This window comes from Lampetra planeri, chromosome 49 (genome assembly GCF_965212315.1).
Source record: "Lampetra planeri chromosome 49, kcLamPlan1.2.h2, whole genome shotgun sequence".
In the NCBI taxonomy this organism is placed as follows: domain Eukaryota; kingdom Metazoa; phylum Chordata; class Hyperoartia; order Petromyzontiformes; family Petromyzontidae; genus Lampetra; species Lampetra planeri.
Window position 1 is genome coordinate 4,378,857 of NC_136155.1, and position 26,241 is coordinate 4,405,097.

Below are 26,241 nucleotides of genomic sequence, written 5' to 3' on the forward strand. Positions count from 1 at the left end.
ACTAATTATATTAAAATGGCAAAAAATACTGAACGTAGGAACCTCTCGAAAAGCAGTCGTGGGACTCATTGGCAGAAGGTGTTAATAATAGTTTTGAAATAAATTACATGGATGGGTGTTGGTGGTGGGGAAGTAGTGGCACAGCGATTTGGTGCACTCCGCGATGAACCTCGCGACCCCAAATGCACCCAAATGCAATTGCGGTCCGGGCCATGGCTGAGACATCAGTGGTCGAGCGATGACCCCCCCACCCTCGACTGACCAGCGTGGTGAAGTATGGTCAAACCCCTAATGACCCGGGTATGGGGTGGGGGACCTTCATCCAGCAGTGGATTGACACATTTGTCGATGTATTCTATCAAGAGCCCTCCCTCCCTCCACAAAGCTCAATGCGCCGCGCCAGTCGATGCGAATAGTTGACGTTAACGAGAATTAAAACGTAATCGTTACACACGCTTTACTTTCACTTTCGCCAATTTATGTATCCGCGCGAACTGATTCAAACGGAGAGGAACACAACAATATGTTAAATTAACTCCTGCTAAAACTTGCATCGGCCCAAAAAACCGAATAGCAAGACATTTTCTAAATCACGGATAACGGCTTGGGTGAAGTCGTGGGGAGGGGGGGGCGAGAGATACAAAGACGGACGGAGGTCGTAATCAACCCACTAACCCATCAACCCATCAGCCCACACCACTCCCCTGCAGCATCTCGATCCGGTGGAATGGCGATCAAGAACAAAACCCACTGGAAGGGCCTCTGAACACACAAGAATACGCGGACGAAAAAACACCCCAAAAAAACACCCCCACAAGGGCTTTTTCAGAGACTACGCGGGTTTGTAGCGGTAGAGTGGTTGGTGGTGGTGAGTGTGGTGGTGGGTGGGGTGGTGAGTGTGGTGGTGGTGAGTGTGGTGGTGGTGAATGTGGTGGTGGTGAATGTGGTGGGTGGGGTGGTGGTGGTAAGTGTGGTGGTGAGTGTGGTGGTGGCGAGTGTGGTGGTGGTGGATGTTATGGTGGTGATGGCGAGTGTGGTGGTGATGGTGAGTGTGTTGGTGGTGAGTGTGGTAGTGGTGGGTGTGGTGGCGAGTGTGGTGGTGAATGTGGTAAAGCCATTGGGGTTGTTGCATCAGAGGAGATGGAAGAGAGTGAGTGGTGCTGCTGCTGCTGCTGGTGGAGAGAGCGGAGCGGAGAGTGCAGGAGGAGGTAGGGGGTTGTGGAGAGGGGGGGGGGAGAGATTTAGACAATGAGACGAACAGAGCGCCGGCATTACCGTGTCTCTCCAGACGACCCGACATGGCCACGCAAAGCTGTGCACCACACGACGACGATTTGGAATCGACTCGGGGAACAACGGCAAAGGGAAGGCGGCAGCAGCAGCAGCAGCGGGTCGGAGGTTGGGATGGAAAATGCGGGGCCACGGGGCGGCGTCACGGGCTGACGATGTCCGGCTCGCTACATTTGTAACTTATTTTACTTCCTGCCACCCCCACCGGATTTCCGATCTCCGCTACCCGCCAGCCGGGCTCCTCCTCCTCCGGGCCCAGCCACTCCTCCGACTCCGCCTCGCAATCGCCAAGGCTCCTCCTCAGAGCCGGCCCAGCCACTAAGCGACCCTTGCAATTGCAAAGGGCCCCGTGGCCAGCAGAGGGCCCCCTAGAGTCACTGCTAGCTCGTGGGTGAAAAAAAATCATACATCAAAGGGGCCTCCAACCAAATTTTGCTTAGGGCCCCCAAAGGTATAGGGCCGGTTCTCCTCCTCCTCGTCCGTGATGATAATAATGAATAATTATTAATTGCTCAGAGCTACAGCTCCTCTCCCTCCCTACTCTTCCACACCCCACCCCCCCACCGGGATCCTCCTCCTCATATTCCTCCGTCTCATCCCTCTTGTGCCCGTGGCTCCTCCTCCTTCTCCCTCGTACACCTCCGACTCTGCATCATTTCTCCCACGACTCCTCCTCATCATCCTCCCACGAACTCCTCCGACTCTGCATCATTTCTCCCACGACTCCTCCTCATCATCCTACCACGAACTCCTCCGACTCTGCATCATTTCTCCCACGACTCCTCCTCATCATCCTACCACGAACTCCTCCGACTCTGCATCATTTCTCCCACGACTCCTCCTCATCATCCTACCACGAACTCCTCCGACTCTGCATCATTTCTCCCACGACTCCTCCTCATCATCCTCCCACGAACTCCTCCGACTCTGCATCATTTCTCCCACGACTCCTGCTGTGAAGACTTCCATGACCTTCGCTCCTCCTGTTCCCCCTCCTCCTCCTCGGATGCAAACTCGTCCTGGCTCCTCCCCCTCCTCGTCCGGGATAATGACACTACATTACACGATGCAACACGATGTTTGTTCCTGGGTAGTAAGGGGCCGTCCATAAATGACGTCACGCGATTTTGGACGATTTTTGACCCCCCCCCCCTCGTCACACGGCGTCACAAAAAGTCAGACCCCCCCCCTTAAATATGACGTCACAATGCTCTGCTCCCCCCCCCCTGCAAAAAATTAAACATGCTTCAAATCGCTTTAAACTATTGTCATTGTAGTGCGTACTTAATGTGGTGTTGCACTCTGATGTTGTAGGAGAAAACATTTATTGAAAAGTCAATTTAATTAAGTAGAACGTGTTGTCTACATTTATTTAAAGTTGCGAATTTTGATGTGACGTCACATTTCTCACCCCCCCCCCCCTCGTCACACATCGTCACAAATGTCTGACCCCCCCCCCTAGGTGCGTGACGTAATTTATGGACGGCCCCTAAGTGTTATTTTCTAATTGATTATGCCTTAAAAGTAGAGAAAATGGATATTGTTCCCCACAAACTTTGCTTTTGTGACCAGGACTTTACGTGAGCGAAAGACACAAATGCGCACCGCGTGTTCTCATTGAAAATAGGTAAATTTCAAAATATCACTGTCCTGGTCACAAAAGCAAAGTTTGTGCGGGATAATAGCCACTTTCTGTACTTTTGAGGCATAAGCAATTAGAAAATAACACTTACTCCCCAGGAATTTTTGTTTTGTTTTCTTACCAGGGCTTCTCTCCCTCGACTCCTCCTCATGGCCATCGCTGCCCCCCTCCCACCCACGGATCCCGCTCAAGACCCTCATGTCCCTGTCTCCTCCCTCGTTTGCTAACGGCTCCTCCTCCGCATTGTGTGTGTGTGTTGTTTGTTGTTGTTAACGTTCTGACCCGCCCCCTACTAAACACCTTCATAGCTCATCGGGTTCCTTCAGAACAAATATTCTAATTCTCACTTGCAGCCTCCTTCTACTCTTCCCTGTGGTGCTGGCGAGTTCTCTTCCACCTCCTCACCCTCATCCTGCCCCCCCCCCCCCCCCCATTACTCTGTAAACTCCTCTCTTCTCTATGTATTCGTCCCAATCGCCTGTGGCTCCTCCTCATATTCATCCTCTTCCACCGAGTTGTGGTTCCTCCGATCATCCCCCCTTGGCTCCTCCTCTTCCACCTCATCTCCCACCCCAACTCCTTTGGCTCCTCCTGCTTCCTCTCTTGCGCCTCCTAACAGCCACTGCTCCTCCTACGACCCCCCTCGACTCCTCCTACCCCAAAGCCCCCCTCCCCATAATCATACATCGTGTGAAGGTTTCCGATCCTTCTACCCCTCCACTCACCTTTAACTCATCCCACTAAGACTCCTCCCGTACGCTGCCGTCTTCGTCTGGGCTCCCATCTTCGCCACCTCAATATCACCACGTGCTTGTCTACCTCCGTAACAGCAACCGCCACTAAGTAGCGGTGACGTCACCACGACGCTTGTGCCAGGCTAGGTGCACGTTGAGGCCACGTGAAGTGTTGAACGCCCGCTGGCAGGAGGTCAATGGGGTATACCCAGGTGGCATGGGACGAATGACCTCTTGCACACACCCCCATCCACTACTCCTCCAAGACTCCGTTATTCTCATCCTTGTTGATTCCTCCCTTTCCCCCATGGTTCCCATTGGGGTTGTTAAATTATAAGCGGTAATCTGGTAACCATTTTCGGTTTCCGACCGGTCACGAACCGGTAACCGTTTCCATTGGAAGTTTCGTGACGAATGAAATAATTTCAAATGATGGAGCCCATTGTTTCAGCTGACTGGGGCCGGGAGATTGACGTGAAATGTGACATATTTTAAACAATGGTCAAATTAAAAAAATTCACATTTAAGAAATGTGCCACATTTAAAACAATTACTAAATCAGAAAATGTGCCAAATTTGTAACAAAAAATACACGGCAGAATACTCAATTGGATTATTAATCGGAATCCAAATATTTATTCTATTTGTACTGGAGGAATCCGATGACCTCTAAAGCTCTTTTTTCATCGTACGCTCCCGAGAAATCTTGACAGGACCTCCTCCTCTTGGACGAGTCACGAGACTTATCTCCCGTGGTAAACAAGCATGATGACAACAATAACGGTCCTCCAAATACCATCGACAGCCAGCAGAGGGCATCTCTGCCATTGCTTTTGATGATGCACCACCCCACGCCCTGTTGGTCATGGGCAGGGGTCAGAAAACAAAAATAACAAGAGGTAATTTTTTTTTCGAATTCCGTAAACAAAAAAAAACCCTTAATATTTCAAGAGACGCAATGAATGTGAACACGAGACTGGTGGGTCCTTAATGAGCCGCATGCGGCTTCCGAGTCGCGGGTTGACGATCCGTGGCGATGGGGGGAGGATGTTTGACCGGCGATGGTCGTGCGCGTTGAAGGGCAAGAAGGTGGATCAGGAACGGTTCGAATGTCAAAACGCCGGCTCGGTAGTTGCCTTACTCGTCCAGATTTCCTGTAAGAGGGTGGGAGTAACCCATTCATTATCCCACCCCACACGCAGAGCCAAGGCCGTAGCCATGGAGTCAACATTGGGGGGGACCAAATCTTACAGGGGGTTTAGGGGTCCCCCCCAGTAAAAAAAATATATCCCAATTTGAAAACGAATTTCCTGCCATTTCCTGCCTAAAATGTAAAACAAATCACTAACACATGGGATGGACTTTTTATTTATTTTTTACAATAATGTCTAATAGTGTATTGTATTACATTGCTCTGTTTTTATTTATTTTTTACATTTTCTTGTTTCATTGTATGTAATGGCAGAGATTAGGGATTAATAAAGTACAACCATAACCACAATCAAATAAACAGAAATCTATTTTATAGCAATATATTGGGGGGGGACATTTTGAGCATATTTGAATATTGGGGGGGGGTGTGTTCAACTCAATATATATTATAATTACGGCCTTGCGCAGAGCCGTCCCTAGGGTACGGCGAATCGGGGCGATCGCCTCGGGCCCCGCACTTTGGGGGGGGGGCGCGCTTCGACGTCACGGTGTCAGATGTAATACGTTTGGTTCCGTTTGGAGGCGTCGGGGGATTTCCACACGGTGGCATTTGCCCCGGGGCCTAGCCACCCCACCCCATTGGACGGCCCTGCACACACGACCCTCCAATTGACTCTGGTGTAGCCACTTACATTGCTGGGTGCGTTGGAGGGAGTTGGGGTGGAAGGAGCGGGGGTATGGGGGGTGTTAGGACACGTGTCCGCTGTTTCAACTGCCGCTCCACGAGATGGAGTCGAACCAGTGACCTCTGGATCGCAGGTCGAGCGCGCGCACCCTTTGCAATTCGGCAGCGTCTCCAAACGATCCACCAACTCGAATTCGTTTTTTGGGAGGAGCGGTGGTGCGCCCGGTCGCAGTGGGATTTCGAACTTCGAAACCCGTCGACCCGAGTTCGATTCTCCGCAACGTGCCAACATCAGCGGCGTGAGACATCTGACTGGTTCCCTCCGCCACCCGTCTCATCTTCCAAATCGTGAACCGAATGTTTGTTTGTGCCTCTCGCCCTGTTGCAATGGCAATACGACGATACATCTGTTCGACGTGTCGTAGGTCACCCCCATAGTGGCTGCACGTTTCCAACAATGGATCACATCCTCGATGCCCCCCCACCCCGTAAGATATTTCAATAGAGTAACAGCCTGACATAATTGGGCTGCCGGAAACGCTACCAAACGGCCAAACAGTCTGGTCCTAAATATTAAAATCGCTCTCACGACTTCAATTTAGCCATAAGCCGGACGAAGCAAAACGTATATTGCAACAACAGAAAATGCGATTGTGTTTGGAGGGATTGATGCATTATTTCAGCAATGCCACCGTGGAATTCGCTGGCGTCAGCTGACCCAGGCCTTGTGGCCGCTGTTGGCAGTCGGGGCAGGACCGTGGAATGTTCACTGCGGTCGCTGGCCTCATCCCCGTCGGTCCACGCTCGCAGCGAGCCGGGACCTAACACGCCAGACAGCCCACGGCACGGCTCTTACCCCCCCCCCAACCCATGTGTTTTCGGGGGGTTGCACAGCGTGTTGTTCGGAGTAACGCACTCAAAGCGCCGCACGGATAGATTTGGGATTTCTATTTCTGCTTTGACATCTCCTGGCCACCTAAACTAAACTGATGTTTTTAAAATACCAGGTAAGGGCCCACTGAGCTATGTAGCTCTTTTTCAGAAGCGACCGTGGCTTATGGTGGTGTGGAAACATACTTCAGTAATAACATGCTATAAACGCGTGTTATTGATTCTAAATGTGGCTCGGTAAAAAAAACGGGAAGAACCGGAGAAAAACCCACGTGACCACGGAGAGACACCGCAATCTTCAAATATACAGCAGGCGTCAAAGGTCTGGATCGAACCCACGACCTCCTGTATACCACGCGAGGTAGCCAACATCTCGACATCCTTTTGAGTGGCACCCTTAAGTGAGTGCCACCCTAATACTAGATTCATTCACAATTGTGTAAATAAACACATATAGACAAAACAATACATATGTAATACGTTAGATGCAGCCCGCGGTGTAATGATTAGCACACTGGACTCTCAATGCATCGATCACCGAGGTCAATCTCTCAGCAAACAATGGTGCAAGGTTATTGCACCATTGCAAGGAATTTGAATTCTGTCAAGGCGCCCTTCCTCCTCTAACCCAGCTTAAATATACGCTGCCAAGCAAGCTTGGTGGTGTTTATTCAGACGCTATCTTTCCGACAGACCTGTTCTTCACCTGAGGACGGCTGCTTGCGTTGTGGCCGAAACGTTGTGATAATTGCATTTTATTATGTTTTATTTTTACTATTTTATCATTTCCCTTTTACGTGACTTTACCGAAAGAACCAAGAAGATGAATCCCTGCAGTCACGAAAGCTTTAAATCGAAATTTAACTATCCATTGCTGCTCTCCAGCCAGCGGTGCATGAATGTGCTCACCGCAGTTGAGACGATTTGACAGGTCTCTCGTGGTGGGTTAAAATGTGGGTAACTCACGCCTCTCTCCATCGTGGAAGAGTGGGCCACCAACTCATGAAAGCGACGCCTCTCGGCTCACTCCGCAGTGTGGTGGGGGCACCGCGTGGGCTCTCCCACCTCTTTCAAGACGTCTGGCTCGGCGTGGAAGAGTAGGCCAAAAATACCCCCCCTGTAGGAAGCTTCCTTTAAGAGCTGGCTCTGGAGCGAGAAGCCTTTCCACCGGCAGCGATGTTGGCAAGAAACTGCAGGGCTGCACCTTTACCGTTGTTTACGTAGACAAAAAGAACAAAGATCCCAACAAAGATCCCCCGTATAGCCTTAACAGACTGTAGGGGCAAGTGCTGTTAGCGAGCACCTATGAAGGCCACAACGGTACACGAGGGGGTGGGTGGCCAGCACCACGCCCGACCGCCTTTGTCTCCCCAGTGGCGATGTTTACACACCGTACCAGGTACTAATTTAAGGCTGAGTCGACCTAGGGGAGGCCCAGAACCGGTTCAGATAATCGCCACTGATATTGGCCGTGAACGGGAATCGAACCCGGGTCGTTGGTTTCATAGCGCAGCGCGCTAACCGCTACACTACCGCTCCCCACTAAACAAAAAAAAACATACACACATGCAGTTGTATCGTGGTGTCTTTAATGAGACACTAATGCACCGGATCTCAGGCCGAGTTGACTCGCGCTTAAAGAGGAATCTATGTACACGCGCGCGCGCACGCACACATTGCGAAATTCAATAACGTTTATAAATAAGTGGCCTGTGTGTCAGTCCCCACAGTTCATCCTCAGGCATCAACAGAAGCCGGAGGTGGCTTCTCAATTTGTACCAACTTTTTCAAATTGCCAAGGTAGGCAAGAACACACATTTTTTTTTGCAGGTCCGTGGAAAACCCGGGTTGAGGAGGCTACAAGGTCCGCCTCGGGTATTTCCAGTCTCAGGTGTAGGTGGATGCATTTGTGAATGGTAAGCGGAGCCAGCTTGTGCTGCTGCTGCTGCCGCTTGATGATCATGCTGTTGCTGCTGGACCGGTGCTGGACGTCAACCAGGCAAGTCCTCCTGGGGGAAGCTGCGTGCGCCCCTCCGGTAGAGAAAGCGCCGATCGCGAAGCCACCGTTGCTCACATTCCAGTTTAGTCATTACAATTACATTGCAATTGTCCAATCGGCGTCATGTCAGGGCGATGAAGACACTCCCGTTGAGAACTCTGGAGCTAGCGGTGCATCACCCTGTGTCGGGGAATACCCATCCCCCCTCCCCGAATATGATATCACAGACCTACTTCCGAAGTCACTTCCAATCGAACTTATTGCCCACACGAGTGGCAGACCGTATACATGCCCTGCTCAGAGTGAATTTGGCAAGTCAGTCACGCAAAAATGTTCTTGCTTTAATTCTCAGAGCTGGATTTTTTTGCCAAAGTAAATTTTCTAAATCAATTAAATGTTTGCGTGTGCAGGCATTTCTATCCAAGCCAAAACCATCAATCCTTTCCACTTAAGGCCCCAGTTCAATCCCCGGCAGCTGCTGAAACCCAGATTCTAACCCCAGATTTCAGCATTTCGGCGATCTGACGTTCGAGTCCACCCACTAATCTCCCATTCCAGATCTTTCAATTAATCCGCTCGCGCAAGCCACCTGGGGCCGGCAAACCCAAGCTGGAGTTTGTTGCCTCGTCAAACTGGACCTGCGAACCTTCCTCCACTGCGAAACCGCCTGCCACCCACAAACACAGGGCTAAGCCACCTTGCTCCGATGACATTCGCCCAAACACTATTCACCGCGCACGTGAAAGGTTGCGGCTCCCCGGGTGTAGATAACGAGGTATGATATATAGATATATAAAAGAAGGGCGGCTTAGGAAGTAGTTCCGTCACGACATCTTCTGGGGACCGTTCTCTCCGACACGGGGGTGGGTGGCACTGCCAGCCGGGGGCTGGCACAAGCTGCGACGGCAAAAACCCGGGGAGATGAGCAGAGCCGATCGTCGGGGGCTCTTCCGCCGGTCTCTCTCACGAACGCCGATCGAATCTTCTGCACGGCGCGAGCCGGGGATGTCTCAGCCGGGGCACCCTCCGCATCGCTCGGGTCCACTCGTCTGCCCCCATGGTAAAACCCATGGTGAGAGCCAGGGCCTGGGTCCACACCCCCCCAGCAGTTTTACGCACGTGCGCACGCAGGCACGCACTCGTTTCAAGTTTACCGGACGTCAATACGGTACACATCCGGGTTGCGGGCGCATTACCGTTTTTTTTTTGGGGGGGGGGTCCGTCAATGCAATTCTGCACGCGGCCGCCAATGTCTTTGCAAGTTTTTTGTTTGTTTACAACACACACAGGGCCACACAGAGCCGGGCGAGGGCGGGGGATAGCAAGGGGGGGGGAATTTGCTTCCAGCCTCACACAAAAGAGCTCCCCCCTCCCCTCCCCTACACAACGGGCCTGTAGACCCCCCCCACCCACGTGGCATTCTGCTGCAGGGCCTCCAGGAACCTCTGGGAGGCCCTGGACACACACACAAAGACAAAGATCCCCCGCATAGCCTTTAACAGACTGTTGGCGCAAGTGCTGTTAGCGAGCACATACGAAGGCCGGCACGGCACACGAGGGGGTGGGTGGCCAGCACCACGCACGGCCGCCTTTGTCTCCCCAGTGGCGATGCTTTACACACCGCACCAGGTACTCATTTGAGGCTGAGTCGACCGAGGGGAGGCCCAAGACCGGTCCAGATAATCGTGTCGGAAGGCCCTGGACACACACACGCGCGCGCACACATGGAATGCTCCACAAAAATCAACGTGTGCATGTCGCTGTTCAAGCCATCGATTTGTGCATGCATTCGTCCGTCGTGAAACAAGCGCAACGAGCGCGCTGTAAACAACAACAACAACAAAACTACGCGCGCGCATTTCAAAACGGGCCGCGCGGTACGTACAACGCGCGAGCGCGTGTGTTGCGGCACGAGGGAGGCAGCGTCGCCTATGACATGCGCACACGTCGACGATGACGACGACAATTTACACTTGACACGATAAGGCTCATGACATAATGAACGTCTCGGGAGCACAGGATTAGCGGGAGAGTCACCGAGCAAGGGAGGGAGAGCGGAAGGGAGCGAGCTCACTCACCAACCCACACGCTCACCCACCCACACGCTCACCCACCCACTCAAATGCTCACCCACAGACTCATCCATCCACCCACCCACTCACCGACACTCTCATTCACGCACTCGTCCACCCATCCACTCTTTCACCCACCCACTCAATAGAAGGCCAGAGAAGAAGCAACTCACCCATTGATTCACCCACACTCTTACTGACCCACCCATCCACTCTCTCACCCACCAAACTCACCCACTCACGCACTCAAGCGAAGGAGAGAAATGAAGCAATGTAGGGGATCTCTGAAAGTGTGGCATTGACAAGGAACATTTTCGGGACAGCCTTGAAGGCAGTGAGAGAGGGAGAGAGGGGACCGGGCTGAGTTGACTTGAGCTGAGAGTTCCAGAGGATGGGGGGGGGAGGGGAGCAGTGGCTAGAACGACGTCCACCAGTGGTGGAGCAGCGGATCCGGGGAGCGAGGAGTCCGGAGTCAAGATGGTTTCGCCTAGGACTATGTTCGGTGTGACACGGCGTTGCTACGAAATATCGTTCGGAATAAGATCCAAAGATATCGGATGGTTCGTTTTGCAATTTTTTTTATCATTACAGCTGGCCGTTTTTTTGTTCGTTCCTGACGTGTTTGATGGCTTGACAATGTAGTTACTGCAATTGCAAATCAATAGATAGATATTATCCATGAATATGTATTCTTTATGAGGTGGGGACCCAGCTTTACAGCCTCCTGCCAAAACGAATCGGGATGGGAAAGTCTGTGGCGGACAATTTCTGCTTCTGCAGCAACCAGAATCATGCCTCATCTCACGCTCGCACCTCACCCCACCCCTCCTCACACCTCATCCTCCCCTAACAAATCATCCCACCCTCACAACTCATCTCATTTCAACTCCGTCCATCGGCCAAAACCCTGCTAAAGTGGCACCGAATTGTGTGGCTCCGGAGAGACGACATGTCACGAACCTCGACCAATCCGGATTCTCTTCTGCGATGTAAAGGCCGTAACGCTCCATCTCAATTGCTCTTCCGCTCCCAAACCGGATTCTCTGCTTGGACATTCTTTTGGGGCGGTCACTCTAAGCTCTGCACAGATGGATTCCATCCTCCGATAGACTCAACTACCCGACTCTATATATATATACAAACTGAGCCCCTTGCTGTACTACCATCTCCTGACCATCTAGCAGCCCCACGCCGCCTGGCTCGCGCTCGTTGTCACACCATCAAAGCGGGGAGCAGGCTCGCCCCACCCGCTTTGCTTTCCGAGATCCGACGAGGCGGGATGCAAGTTAGCGCGATGGTGTCTACTGTGATCCCGCAGCAAAAAAAAAAAACACCACCCGGTTCCCCACCGTGGGACCCCCCCCGGCGTTCGCAAACTTTGAGCAGCACCGGCAAAAAAGGTTCACGCCGCGGTTTTTCTGTCTTCCCGTCCGACGATCGTGGCGTCCCTGGCGCAGCATCGGCTGTCGGCGAACGAGCGCGCAAAACCGCAACCTCCGGTCCGTTCCGACGGAACAGGAGAGCAGCTTCGGTGGGGGAAGGGGAGGGCGGGGGGAAATAATGGTATTCATTATGGTAACGGTGATGTAAACGGGAGATGTAGGCGTGGAGAGAGATGGTCGCGCTGTGGACGTTCGTGTGCGCAAAAAAGTGTTCCAAGTTGGTTCCACAGCGTTTCCGGATCATCCGGCGCCAATATTCTGGATTAGTTCCAGCGAGGTTCGTACGTTGGCTGTCGACACAATTTACAGGCCTGCCACAGCACGCACGACGGCCTCCCCTCCACCCAATGGCCAGTTCGTTTTACCGCACGCCGCATCGTTGGCACGGGTCGGTGAACAGTTTAGAACGTCGCTCTAGCCACCGATGACGGCCCGACACCGCCGCACCGCTACGGCTCCACCACCTACAGCCGCACCGACAGCCGCACCCCTCCGCGTCGACACGTCGCCGCGTCGAATGACGACGGCTCCATTTGCTCGGCGGTCGCCGCGCACGACCCCCCTCCCCAGCAGCCGCATCCGCTAACGCTGCACTATGCTGCTGATGTCGCGCACGCACGCCAAGAGGCCCAACGGCGCCGGGCACCCCGAGTTGCCGGCGGGCGCCCCCTGGAGTTCTCGGAGGCCCGCGTCCAGCCTGGCGACGGCTTCGCGGAAGGCGAAGCGCTCGCGCGACTGCGGGATGTGGTCGGCGTAGCGGCCGCAGCACTGCAGGAGGTGCGCGACGCACTCGAGCAGCGCGCCCGCGCCGCTCCCGGCGGCGGCCGGCGGCTGCTCCTGACGGCCGGCGCCGAGAGCCTCGCGCAGCGAGCGCAGGCGCTCGAGCACCACGTCCTTGGAGACCTCGTCGCCCACGGCGCCGCCGCCGCCGCCGGTCCCGCCGGTCCCGCCGCCCTCCCTCGAGTCGTCGTCGCCGCCGCCGCAGCCGGCCGCGTGCCGGGCCCGCCGCAGGGGTGTCCGCGGCGCCGGCTCGGCGCCGTGCGGGGAGCAGCCGGCGAACGCCGAGGTGGAGGGGGAGGAGGAGAAGCGGCGCGGCGTCGGCGCAGCCTCCGCCGCGTCGGGAGATTCCGGCGCGTCGCCAGATCCCGCCGCGGGCCCGTCCTGGCCGCCGCCGCCGTCGCTGGAAGAGTCGCCGCCGCAGCTGTGCCGAGACGGAGACGGGGAGCACCCGGCCGCCTCTCCGCCCTCGCGAGACGCCGCATCCCCGCAGCCGGGACTCGGCCGCTTGCCGGGAGCGGAGGACGTCTGGGCGAGTTTGAAGGCGAGTTTCACGCCGGCCGGCGACGCCGATGCCGGTGGCGTCGTCGCTTTCCCCGGCTTGGTAGGCGGCGGTAGCGCGACGCCGCCGCCGCCGCCCTTCCGCTTGTCCACCGCCCCTTCCGAGGCTCGCACGCCCATCACGGGGATGCTGCGCGGCTTCGGCGTCTGCGCGTCGGCCGGGAAGATCCGCACGCTCCCCGCCGGCACGCAGTCCACCTGGCGGACCAGCGGCCAGCACTGGCGCTGCTGGAACACGGGCGAGTCCGACGACGAGTCGACGCTCCGCTCCGCCGGCGCGCGGCCGCCCGCGCCGCCGTTCTGACCGGCCCGCCCGGGCCTCGACACCGCCGGCCTCAGCCTCTCGGACAGCATCGTCCGCTCAAACTCGTCGTCCGAGTCGTCCGAGTCGTGCTCCTCGTCGCACGACGATGACGGAGCGGAGAGGAAGCTGCGCAGCACGACGGGCGCACCGGTGGCGGCGGTGGCCGTGTTCGACAGGCTCCGCTTGTCGTCCCGCAGCAGCAGCAGCCGCCTGGAGAACACCGAGATCTCCGGCACCTCCGCGATGGAGGAGGCGGCCGGGTCGCCGGCTCCCGGGCGGCCACAGGGTTTGAAGGGGCAGCGGTTGTCGCGCATGAGGCTCACGGTCCTTCCGACGGGGAACTCGGCACCCGACTGCGCCGAGGACGCGGAGTACGAGCGCGTGATGACGCCCTGCTGCTGCTGCTGCTGCAGCAGCAGCAGGGCGTCTTCACGCGTCATCACGCGCTCCTCCCGTTTCAGCGCCAGGTCGCTCGCCGCGACGCCCATCGGCTTCTTCATGAGCCGCGGCGTGAACAGTCCGGCGAGGACGGCCAGCCTGCTCCCGCCGGCTCCTCCTCCGCCGCCGCCGCCGCCGCCCGCGTGCCCGTTGCTCACGCCGTTGCCGGAGTTGCACCGCGCCCTGCCCTTGCCGCAGCCGGCACCGCCGATTCCGCCGAACGACGACGGCTGCGGCTGCTGCGGCTGCGGCGGCGGCGGCACCACACTCACGTGCACGAAGCCCTCGCCCGCATCCGTGCCGCCACCGCCGCCAACCCCCGTCGAACCATCCCACGGGCCCCGGAAGGAGCTGCTGCGCTTGGGCGGCGCCGGCGTCGGGGTGCAGCGGAGGCGGCGGATGAACGAGCCGAAGATCCAGCTGCTCTTGCGCTGGGGCTGCAGGCGCCTGCCCTCGGGGCTGCCCTGCCCGTTCATCACCGAGCTGCTGCTGCTGCTGCTGCCCTTGTTGTTGTTGTGGGCGGTGGGCTTGCCAGCATCTCCCTTGGGCGATGAGTGGTCCGCCTTCCCTGCGAGCGGTCGGGAGGGGAGTTTAAAAAGTTACGTATTTTTTTTATTTTGACGATTGATTAGCTGAAGAAGGCCTCGTTGAGACTCGACTGGTTTTTTCAAGAGGGTTCAGCCACGATTTAGCAGTAGGGGGCGATCTTGCTTTGCATGTGATCAGCACTGAGTAACATTGCAGGGCATTTTTCAGCATTGGTATGTTTGGCCCAATACTAGTTAGGTTTTACGGATTTTTTTTGCTTTTGGGAGGAAACCGGAGAACCCAAAGGAAACTAATGCAGAACAGGGAGAAGAACATACAACTCCATACAGGAAGGCGAACCGGGTCGGGAATCGAACCCAGGCGCTGTCAGGCACATCCTTGCCACCCAAATGAATTAACGGCTCATTGTCAATCCTGGCGACATGAGATTGATTCCCATCCCGGGCTAATAATATGACTGGCGAGGCAGATCTGAATTGGTCCTGTGTGTCCCGCCTACACCCTCCAGCACCGATCAGCAAAGCGAGCTGATCGGTGTTTGTTAGCCATATACACGTATGTTGGACTTCTTTCGCACCATACATATCCAACTGCAATAATTGGAGGTGCGGGGGAAGGACAACAAACTAAACACAAAAAAGAAGCTACAATGAAATTACTTTTCAATCGAAATTTAAAAGTGCACAGCTCCAGTGGCTTCCTAATATCACAAAGAAGAGCGTTCCAGACGGCCGCAGAAGCGCATCTGAAAGCGCTGCGAGCATGACCAGAGTTTGCGTGAAGGTCGTAACTTTCGTAGCTCATCGGATTTCTCCAGGGTAAATAAAAGATCCTGATTCTGCGCAGAGTGCGGTCAAACATCCATCTAATGTCGCACACAGCTTGGCAATTAAATGATAGGGAGGGGGGGGTCAAGTTTATTAACCACCCCGCCCCCCACCACCACCACCTCTGTCTGCCCAGTTTGTTGTCCTTCCCCCTCACCTCCGATTAGCACGGTTGGCTACGTACGGTGCGAAAGAAGTTCAACATAATACAAAGAGACCCATAGACTCACACAGAGACCCATAGACTCACACAGAGACCCAACGTTTTCTTGTCCTTTCCCTGCACCTCCGATTAGCACGGTTGGCTACGTTCGGTGCGAAAGAAGTTCAGCGTACATTCGTGCGTACAACCCCACACCGATCACATCTCAAACGAGCATAAATGGGCATGATTGGCAGGCTGCGCGTGGTGGGGTAAAGTGTGGGTACTCCAATGTGTGAGTAGGTCAAACTCTCTCTCTCGAGAGAGGGGGGGCTGAGGTGGGGAGAGGGATGCTTACTCTTAGTTTTTTCGGTAAAGTCACGTAGGTAAAAAAAATGAAATTAATTAATACAATTTTTTTTTTATTAATAAATAAAATAAAAATTATTTTTATCTTTATTAATTTTAATTTCATTTCAAAATGAAATTAAAATTTATAAAAATAAGAATTATGTTTATTAATAGATAAAATACAAATTCTTTTTATTCTTATTAATTTTAATTTCGTTTTTTTTTTTACCTACGTGACTTGCACCGAAAAAGCTAAGAGTATGAATCCTTGCAGTCACGAAAGCTTCAAATCTAGAGAGGGATGCTCTCTAAACCCCCCCGGCCATCCCACACCCATGTAGTTGCCCTCACTTACGGAGCTCGGAGTCGACCCTGGCCTCCAGAGTGCACTTGTCTCCCTTCTGCTCGGGCGTCCGCCGCGACTTGGTGGGCAGCACGGGCGCCTGCAAGTCGCTCGGCTTCTTCTTGCCGAGCTCCTTTTCAACTTCTGTCAAGTGAGACGGCGTCGGCGGCGAGGCAGGTGCCCCGGTGCGGTTGGGGAGATAAACAAAAAAGCTGGTGTCTTAGCATTCACAATTTTTTTTTACCGTTCCAAAACTATGCGTGGTTTTGTGCGATTAAGAAAAGCTCCTTCTTCGACCGACGCGTTCACCGAGGTCACGTTTAAGTAACTTTTCCCCGCGTGAAGGCAGAGCAGAAAAAGGCCACCCCGCCCACTCCCCACGCACGCACAACAGACACGCATCACAGGCAAAGATCCCACCCCCGCCTAGGCTTCAACAGACTGTCGTGGCAAGTGCTGTTAGCGAGCGCCGTTGAAGGCCGGAATGGCGCACAAAGGGGAGGGTGGTCAGAGTCGTGCCCGGGGCCGTGTTGGTCTCCCTCGGGTGCCAATGTCGTTTACACGCCGCACGCGGTCCTCGTGTGAGGCTGAGTCAACCTAGGGGGAGGCCCCGGCACCGGTTCAGATAATCGTCAATGATGTCGGTCGTGATGCTGGGAATCGAACGCGGGTCGAATCTCGCGCAGTGACGTGGTCAGTTCGCCGTGCCGTGAACCCGGCGACCAAAGTTCGATTCCCGCTCACCACCAATAATTAAGTGGCGGATATTTGAACCGATGCTGGGCCTCCCCTAGGTCGACTCAGCCGTATAAATATAACTGCTGTTGCTGAGTGTAATAAACATCAGCGCTGGGGGAGATAAATGTGGCCGGGCATGGTGTAGGCTGCCCCGTTCCCCCTCGTGTGCCGTGCCGGCCTTGTTAATAGGTGCTCGCGAACAGCACTTGCCCCAATATTCTGTAACGGCTATACGGGGTGGGGGGGGAGGATCTTCGTCTTTGTTTTTAATGCATCGGTGGTGCAGGCTGTGATGTTTGGTGGTGCCAAACGAACCGTCTGAAATGCTCGAGTCGTAGAACATGGTCTCGAAGGCCTGGTGGGTCTCGCTGAAGGAGAGGCGATCCTGCGGGTTCCACTGCCAGCCTGGAACACAGCGAGCCAATAAACACAATCGCCTACCGCACAAGCGCTGTCGGGCGAGTTATCCTTTAATTTAAATAATAATACATTCAACTTGCTACGCGCCTCCGCACCGTGATTGTTCGCCCTCGTAGAGAGGCAGACGATTAGAATCAGAATCTTTATTTAGACCGGGAAAGGAATCCGATGAGCTATGAAGCCTCTTTTTTTTAACCGATGTCCAGGACGGGCCACGGGGTCAGCGATTTACAAAAATACAAAAATACAACAAAAAAACAACGACCGAGGTGAAAGGGCGAAACGGCAGACAGGCGGAAAAGGAAGCTAGGTGGTAAAGTTGGCGCCAACTCTTGCCCAAGCTCTGCCGATATTGTACATATCAAGTTGTTTTCAGCAAATCATTGAGTTGTCTCTGCGTGTGGGGTGAATGGGAAGCACCCGGAGAATAGCGAGGGGGCAACACTATCCCTCCGTGTACGGATTGGAAACAGATGGTCGATGAGTCATCTTGGTGTACTGCCGTCTCCTGGCGAGCTATGGTGGCGTGGTGTGGCGCCTCGCCACCCACGCAACATTTGTGCGATCCGCCAACCCTCGCCGCCTCCGCAGCGATGGATTGTAGGCGCGTGAGTGGCCGCCACCGCCCTGCGAGTTCTCAAAGGGCAGGCGTGGTGCGCAAGGCCTTGGCGTGGACTAGTCTAACGTCCAGCCGCCCCCTGTGTCCCAAGTGCTGCTGTGTTCACGTAGCACCCGGCACGTGTCTAATGTCGAGTCAGCCTAGAGGCCTACTTTTTCCCGGCGGGTCAGATGTCTCGGAAGGGATGGGAGTACCGCACCACTTGACCTCGCCGCGCACGCACGACTTGCTGATTCACGAAAGTTTACACGTCGGACAAAAAAATAAAAGCAGCAGCGGTCAACCACCCTCGCAGGCAGGACCCTCTCTCGCGGGAGCCTCGAGACTCATCGAAGCTTCGGCAACTCACATGAGCGCATGAGCTGGTAGACCTTTGGGGGGCAGCCCTCGGGCTGCTCCATGCGGTAGCCCTTCTCCAGGAGGTCGTACACCTGAGTGAGGTCGATGCCCGGGTACGGCGACATCCCGTACGTCGCAATCTCCCACAGGAGCACGCCGAACGCTGCGCACACGCACGCACACGTACGCACGAAAAGACAAAGATCCCCCCCCCCATAGCCTTAACAGACTGTTGGGGCAAATGCTATTAGCGAGCACCTATGAAGGCCAGCACGGCACACGTACGCCGAACTTATTTCACACCGCACGTAGCCAACCGTGCTAATCGGAGGTGTGGGGGAAGGACAACAAACCAAACACAAAAAGAAGTTGTAAAGAGATAAGTTTTCAATCGAGAATTAAAAATACATAGCTTCAGTGGCTTCCTAATAGAACGCACTGATGCCAGGTTGTCATTTAAAACTAAGGTAAGGCCCACTGAGCGAAATAGTTCTTTTTCAGAAGCGACCTGGACACAAATGATAGCTCAATTAAGTGGCTTATCATGTAGAAATTTAAACGCACGTTTCTAAATGTGGAGGGAAAACCCAGAGGACCCGGAGAAAAATCCACGCCACCACGGGGAGAGACACACGCAAACTCCAAATATAGAGCAGCAGGCATCAGGGTCGGGATCGAACCCACGACCTCCTGTATACCAGGCGAGGTAGTTAACATCTCCTAGCCACCGTGACGATGATGAGAGGGAGAGACACGCAAACTCCAAATATACAGCAGCAGGCGTCAGGGTCGGCGTCAAACCTGCTACCTCCTACACACCCTGGGGTGGGGTGGGGAGGGGGCAGTGGGAGGCCCAGCACAGGTTCGGACATTTCGAGAGAGACGCAGCGTGACGCACGGACTCACCCCACACGTCGGACTTGATGGAGAACTTGTTGTAGGCCAGGCTCTCAGGCGCCGTCCACTTGATGGGGAACTTTGCGCCGGCGCGAGCCGTGTAGATGTCACTCGTCATGAGCCGGCTCAGCCCGAAGTCGGCCACCTTCACCAGGTGGTTCTCCCCGACCAGACAGTTGCGCGCCGCCAGGTCCCTTGGAGCCACACGGAGGGGGGGCGGGGGGGGGGGGGACAGAATTGGACGGAATCTTGATTTGGACCAGAGGAGCGGGTAGGGAAGGGAGGGAGGGAGGAGAGGGAGGAAGGAAGGAAGGAAGGGAGGAGAGGAAGGGAGGGAGAGGGGGGGAGGAAGGGATGAAGGGAGGATAGGAGAGGGAGGAATGGAGGGAGAGAGGAGAGGGAGGGAGGGAGGAGAGGAAAGGGAGGGAGGGAGGGAGAGGGGGGAGGAAGGGATGAAGGGAGGATAGGAGAGGGAGGAATGGAGGGAGAGAGGAGAGGGAGGGAGGGAGGGAGGGAGAGAGGAGAGGGAGGGGGGCGGGCGGGGAGGGGAGGGAGGGATCCGATGAGCTGCAAAGCTCTTCGTCACAGGTGACCTAGCAGGGGCGGCTGGGTCAGCGAGTCACAATGTACGCAAAACGATAGGAGTGTAAAATAGAGAAATTGTGAGCAAGTCTCTAAAAGTAAATAATTACAAAATATGCAAGGGATGACACGGACCACGGCGCGTGACAGAGCGGCCACCCGGTGAAAACCTCTCCAAGCCGTACTCCGCTCAGCCAGGATTTTAAGGTCAACCGGAAGGACTTTTTTCTTTTTTCCCCAAAAATAAATGAGAAATAGATGAGCACGGTCGGCTACGTACAGTGGCGAAAGAAGGTCAACATACATAGAAACAATTGAGAATTTATTAAAAAAAAATTTTTACAAATCATAATAATTTTTTTATCGGTGATGCTCACCGGTGGATGAGGTTGCGCCTCTCCAGGTACTCCATGGCGGAGGAGATCTGCGTGGCCATGTACAGGAGCACCACGGCCGTCACCTCGTCGCGGTCGCACTCACGCAGGTAGTCCAGCAGGTTGCCGCGCGGCATGAACTCTGTGACGATGTAGAAGGGCGGCTCGCGCGTGCACACGCCTGCGGGAGATGGAGCCAGCCTCACCGACTGTCCCTCCGGTCTGGCCGCTAACCCCCCCAAACCACACCACTCTCACCGATCCCAGCGATTCGATGATTCGGTCGCGTTTTGGGGGTTTTGCGATTCGATTCGAGGGTGGAACCGATCGCTTTGCGTAGGTTTTGTTTGCCCGTTGTTGTTAATCTCCACCACGCTCACCGTTGCAATGAATGCCCACTCACTGATTCACTGCGGCCACTCGCTCACCGACAGGCAGTCACCTTCTCATAGCTTTTCTATCTCTACTATCGTGGTCAACGATCCCACGAACTTCACCCATTGATTCCTCCACCCCTACCATACTGACCGTTTCGCCTCACCTTGCACCGCGTTAAACCACCACCACCACCACACCGCATGTCACAACAACACACTCACTCAGTCAACCACTCGCTCACTCTATCATTCAGTCAACCACTCACCCATTCATTCACTCACTCACTCGCCCACCCACTCGTGTGGTTCCCGACGCTCAAATGGCTCCGCTTCGGAATTCCCTTCCCTATCCGCACACTGCAGTGGCGCAGCAGCGGTTGGCAAAGGCCCTGGGTGCAACGGATGAACTGGGGAGGCCTCCTCCCGTCCACATTGGGCACCACGGTGGCGGGATGTTAACTACCTCGCCCGGTATACAGGAGGTTGTGGGTTCGATCCTGAGTTTGTGTGTCTCTCTCCCCGTGGTTGCGTGGATTTTTCTCCGGGCCCTCCGATTTTACCCTCCATATTTAGAATCAACGTTTTTGGCCACTATACGTTTTCCACGTGATAAGCCACTTCGTTGGGCTATCATTTGTGATCGCCAGTTCACTTCTGAAAAAGGGCCTTACCTGGCAAAATAAATAATAGTTCATAGTTGTTGTTTAACTTCCCCACCTCTTTGCAGCCCGGCGCCCGGACACACGCGGCGGCCACTCCACTGCCGCACCGCACGCACCGCACGCACCTGATAGTGGATAGCGTTCGCCTGCCCGGCATGTCGAGGTGCGGCACTAACCCAAGAGCTGCACGAGGTTCGGATGTTTAATCTCCTTCATGACGGCCGCCTCGGTCAAGAATTCGTCCACCTCCATCATGTCCTCCTGTGGAAGGCCACACCACGCCAGGGGCATAACGATTACGAGGTGCCGCCCCGTGCCGGGCAGGGCCAGCCGCCACTGGGGTGGAGGGGGTCCCCGCTTGGTTCGACTGCAGCAGTGCAAGGGGACGGTTGACTTCGAGGCATATAAGCACACGCGCGGATCCCTCTCCCTCCGAACGCGTTATTATGCAGCTTACAAAACAAGCATTTTAATTCATTAAAAATATCAGCAATGCGGAATATAATGAACATACGAGCCATGTTGTCACGAAGTATATCATGTATGTTAAATGCTTTCGAATGTCACATGGTGTATATATATGAAATTGATGTTACATTGCACTAGAAGAGGAACTGTGGTGTCCGTGCGCACTGGCATACCGGCACCGATTTCGCCTCTCCGCTATGATGCAGGTGCATTGGGCAAAAACCTCGCCAATTTTCGAACAAGAAACAGTTTTCCCTTTAGGCCAGTTGATACGTTGACTGTTTACACTTATTTACCCAGTTACAGCCTCATCGCCGTCTACCGGACGTTTGTGAAGAGAGAGCATCGTGGCAAATCGGATTTCTCCAGGATAAATGAAGATTCTGATTCTCAGGACTTGTGTCCTTGAGGCTGTTGCCAGACTTATGGCGGCAGGGGGGCGGGCGATCGCTACGCGCAGTGCGGTATATTCCTTCGTTAGTCACCGCACTCGCTGTACGCGATTCTGCCGATCCGCGAGTCGCATCTGGAACTCTACGCGACTGCATCGAGAGAGTGACGAGATAAAGCGACGAGAGGGAATGCGACGCGAGAAAGTGATGGAATGAAGTGATGACAGATAAAGTGATGATAAAGTGATGGGACGCTTAAACTGGTAAGAACCTCCTGGTTACACCAGCCCACAGGAGATTATTGTGTCCGTCCATCTGTCCGTCCGTCGTGCATCCAAAAATGGGAGGGGTGGGGCTGGGTGGGGAGGGGAGGGTGGGGAGGGGCTGGGTGGGGAGGGTGGGGAGGGTGGGGAGGGTGGGGATGGGCTGGGTGGGGAGGGTGGGGCTGGGTGGGGGGTGGGAGGGGTGGGACTGGGTGGGGAGGGGCTGGTCACCCCGTGGTGCCCTTATAAAACTCAACGTTTAACCTACTCACGCCGGCTTGTGCCCGCCCGCACAGTCGGCCAAATTTGCGGAATACACCACGCCGCTGTTGACCCTGGCCATTGACCGAGCAACCCAACGTTCCTACCAGCTCCCTCTGCAGGACAATGTGTTCACGTATTCAATATCGTTTTTATTTAGGGTCATTCGTGGGCCAATACGGTAATCCACGAAGTTTGCTACTCACAGGCATCTTCGGAACGTACATCCCTCGTGAATAACCATTGGCCGCTGACCAACCAACACTTGAACCTCCGCTGATCATCGCAGCAGCAGCGGCAGTGGATTTTGGCTCGCCGTCGAACACAAGACGGCGGCCGAAATCGCGCGCAGCGCTTTCAGATGCGGTTCTGCGTCCATCGGAAACGCTCTTCCTCCCGATATTAGCAAGCCACTGGAGCTATGCCACTTTTGAACCATCTCGATTGAAAACGCATTTCTTTAGGGCTGCTTTTTGTGCTTAGTTCGTTGTCCTTCCCCCGCACGTCCGTTCAGCGTGGTTGGCCATGTACAGTGCGAAATAAGTTCAACATACATACATAAAAGGTTTTTGGGTGAGATCGCATAAATATATAAATGTGTCGTTAAACTCGCCACCACCCGACACAGACAATTAGTAAAAGTTTGTCACGTAAACAAAACGTGCCAATTCGTTACGTGGTGGAGAGTAAACCCACAACTTTTACAATTCGAGTCTTGACGTGTTGCCGGTGATTACAACTAGCACCATCGGGCAGACAGCCAGAGTTGTGGAGAAATTCTCCCGTTTCGGTCTTAAATCGAGGGCTAAATGTGATGTCGTCACTTGTGAGCAAATCAGGTGCGAAGGCCGGGATGGGGGGTGGGGGGTAATCTTTACATTTACAAGCAAATTTCTCTCTCCCACTCGCACTCCCCTGCTCGCTCCTACATTAGCATGAGCTGCCCCGCCCATCTCTAAACCTTTATCAACAGCCTGCCTCAGCAGGTTCCCCCTCTATGCTTGTGTGGCGATCGAAACGTCGTGATCTATTCTTTTTTCTATCTACGTGACTTTACCGAAAGAACCAAAGCGTATGGGGGGTGGGGGGGGGGATAATGTATAGATATAAATTACAACGGATATCCATTACCAGTTGTGTCGTTCACATGGTAATCAACATACATGATGTATGCACATTTTACATGCACACCGTGCCTGTACATCCTGCCGTTTTTGGGTGCAAAGAATTTTTTTTGCAACATCCGTTGTCATCTGCTCACAGTTCAACATATGTACGAACATACAACGGACACACAACGTACACGCAACGTACACGCAACGTACACGCAACGTACACGCATCGTACACACAACGTACACACGCGCCCACCTTGAGCGTCTTGACGGCCACCGTGAGGTTGTACCTCCTCCAGTGGCCCTCGTAGACGTCCCCGTACTGGCCGCCGCCCAGCCGGTGGCGCATGGTGATGTCCGTGCGCTCCATCTCCCAGCGGTCGTGCGTGGGTGACACGCCGTACACCGTGGGCTTGGTGAGGCGCGGCGCCGGGTAGTGCAGCGTGGTGACGAGGCCGTCCGGCACGGCCGAGTGGTGGTGCACCAGTTCGGCGAGCGTGCCAAAGCGGCTCTCCGACGTCACGTACACCTGCGCCGCGCGACGGACGGGTTACGCACGGCAAGGTGTTGCGGTGATCTCGTCAGGGAGCAGAAACCGAACTCCGGTCGTAGCTCGCGGCGGCGGCTTTTTGGCTAGCCGTCGCACAAAGACGGCAGTCACCGCACCGCACGGCGCTTTCGGATGCGCTTTCGCGGCCGTCTGGAACGCGCTTCCGTCCGATATTAGGAAGCTGCTGGAGCTGTGCACTTTTAAATCTAAATGGAAAACTCATTTCTTTCAAAATGCTTTTATGTTCTTAGTTTGTTTTCCTTCCCCCGCACCTCCAATTAGCACGGTTGGCTAGGTACGGTGCAAAAAAAGTTCAACATACGTACGTACAGACATGAACGGGCCGACCGACTGACTGATCAATCGACCGATCGGTTCCCTTAGACCAGTGTTGTTCAACTTTTGCCGATGAGACTTTATGAGTGTGAGGGCCACCACACATTTGAAACCATTGGGTTTGGCAGCAGCAGCACGATGATGATGGGGCGTTTGAAACATTTGTTGGGTATTGCCGGGGGGGCGGCACGTGAGGGGCCGCACTAAAGGCCACCAGAGGCCGCCAGTGGACCCTCGCCGGCCTTGCGATGAAGAACTCTGCGCACCTTGGAAGCTCTCGGCACGTGGGATGGAACGTCGGACGTCGCGAACCAACAACGCACGACGCAAAAAACCGACGACGCATCGGGAGTTCCGCTCGTAAAAATCATCAAATCCGTCGTCGTCAAATCGTTCATTTGGTGTCCGCGCCGTTCGTACAGCACGAGGCCGTCACAGCGGCGCCGCAGTTCCACGTCGCCTGCAGTAGTTTCACAACGGGAGGCGATGGATTGCCGCGCGCGAGCCCAACTGAGTGACCTGTGTGGAATCGTTTTTCACGTTTGGCAATATGGAACATTACGCCGGTATGCACGGCCCCCAGCTTTTTTTCTTCCGATAACGTCACGGGATCTTTAGCATCCGCCGCAAAGTAGACGCCGCGTATTTATGGTTAATTTACTGTTATTTTTATTTCACCAGCTAAGGCCCACTGAGCTATATAACTCATTTTCAGAAGTGACCTGACCACAAATGATAGCTCAATGAAGTTGGCTTAGCACAATTCATAGCAGCCAAACACTCTAAATGCACGTTTCTAAATGTGGAGGGAAAAACGGGAGGAACCAGAGAAAAATCCAGGTGATCACGGGGAGAACATGCAAACTCCAATGAACAGGCATCAGGGTTGGGATCGAAGCCACGACCTCCTGTATACCAGGCGAGGTAGTTAACATCTCACCACCGCAGGGCCCCAATACAGTATTAACCAGGGCGGCCGCCGTGCGGTTCGGCAACACGCGGCAAAATGCCCGACCGCCACGATACCGCCCCCAACTCATGCCTCTTGCCATGAGGTGTAGAGGGGAGGTGTTAAAAAAAAAGTGTCGCACGCTGGCACACGGGCCAAGCTGCTTCTAGGAAACGCTGCTGGCCGACGGTTATTTTTGGGCGAGAAATAAACCTCCGTCGGTAAACACGAGTGACCTCGCGGTCACATTGGTCCCATAGCAAACAAAGAAAGGACAAAGATCCCCTGTATAGCCTTAATGGACTATTGGGGCGAGTGCTGTTATCGAGCAGCACCTATCAATAACGCTGGCACGGCACACGAGGGCGGGCGGCCAGCAAAACGCCATGCTTTGTCAGTTGATTAAATTTGTTTCATGTTGTTCAAAAAGCTGGCAGAATGGGCACCTTCTTTAACCGTGGTGGCGATTGCAACACAATCGTCGCAAACACAAACAAAAGTAAATGAATTCCCGACTATAAAAAAAAATCATACAAATCGCGCTATTCCCCCCCGCCCCATCTACCTTTTAGGCCCCAATTACTCCAGCAAAAGAGGGCATTTGAAGAGAGGTGACATCAGAGAGCGAGAGAGAGAAACGGCCGATGATTAATGCCAGGGTCTTGGGCAATTACCCAAGGGCTTGATCCCATCACCCGATA

The 26,241-nt window shown here is 54.4% G+C and overlaps 2 protein-coding genes across 3 annotated transcripts in view; both read right to left on the reverse strand.

The window, feature by feature from the left end:
* The window catches only part of LOC144733917 (uncharacterized), a 36,559-nt gene extending 35,086 nt beyond the window's left edge, over positions 1-1,473 (reverse strand). For both annotated transcript variants that reach the window (XM_078615928.1, XM_078615927.1), the window contains exon 1: positions 1,276-1,473. In XM_078615928.1, coding sequence (XP_078472054.1) covers positions 1,276-1,300 — 25 coding nt within the window. In that variant the 5' untranslated portion in view covers positions 1,301-1,473. The remainder of the gene's footprint in view (positions 1-1,275) is intronic.
* Positions 1,474-11,025: 9,552 nt separating this feature from the next.
* Positions 11,026-26,241, reverse strand: part of ABL1 (ABL proto-oncogene 1, non-receptor tyrosine kinase) — a 101,643-nt gene continuing 86,427 nt past the window's right edge. Inside the window, exons 4-11 of the mRNA XM_078616012.1 lie at positions 23,962-24,234; positions 21,384-21,468; positions 20,172-20,349; positions 19,222-19,406; positions 18,326-18,478; positions 17,253-17,342; positions 16,212-16,343; positions 11,026-14,555 (exon numbers count right to left, since the gene is read on the reverse strand). Coding sequence (XP_078472138.1) covers positions 12,490-14,555; positions 16,212-16,343; positions 17,253-17,342; positions 18,326-18,478; positions 19,222-19,406; positions 20,172-20,349; positions 21,384-21,468; positions 23,962-24,234 — 3,162 coding nt within the window. The 3' untranslated portion in view covers positions 11,026-12,489. The remainder of the gene's footprint in view (positions 14,556-16,211; positions 16,344-17,252; positions 17,343-18,325; positions 18,479-19,221; positions 19,407-20,171; positions 20,350-21,383; positions 21,469-23,961; positions 24,235-26,241) is intronic.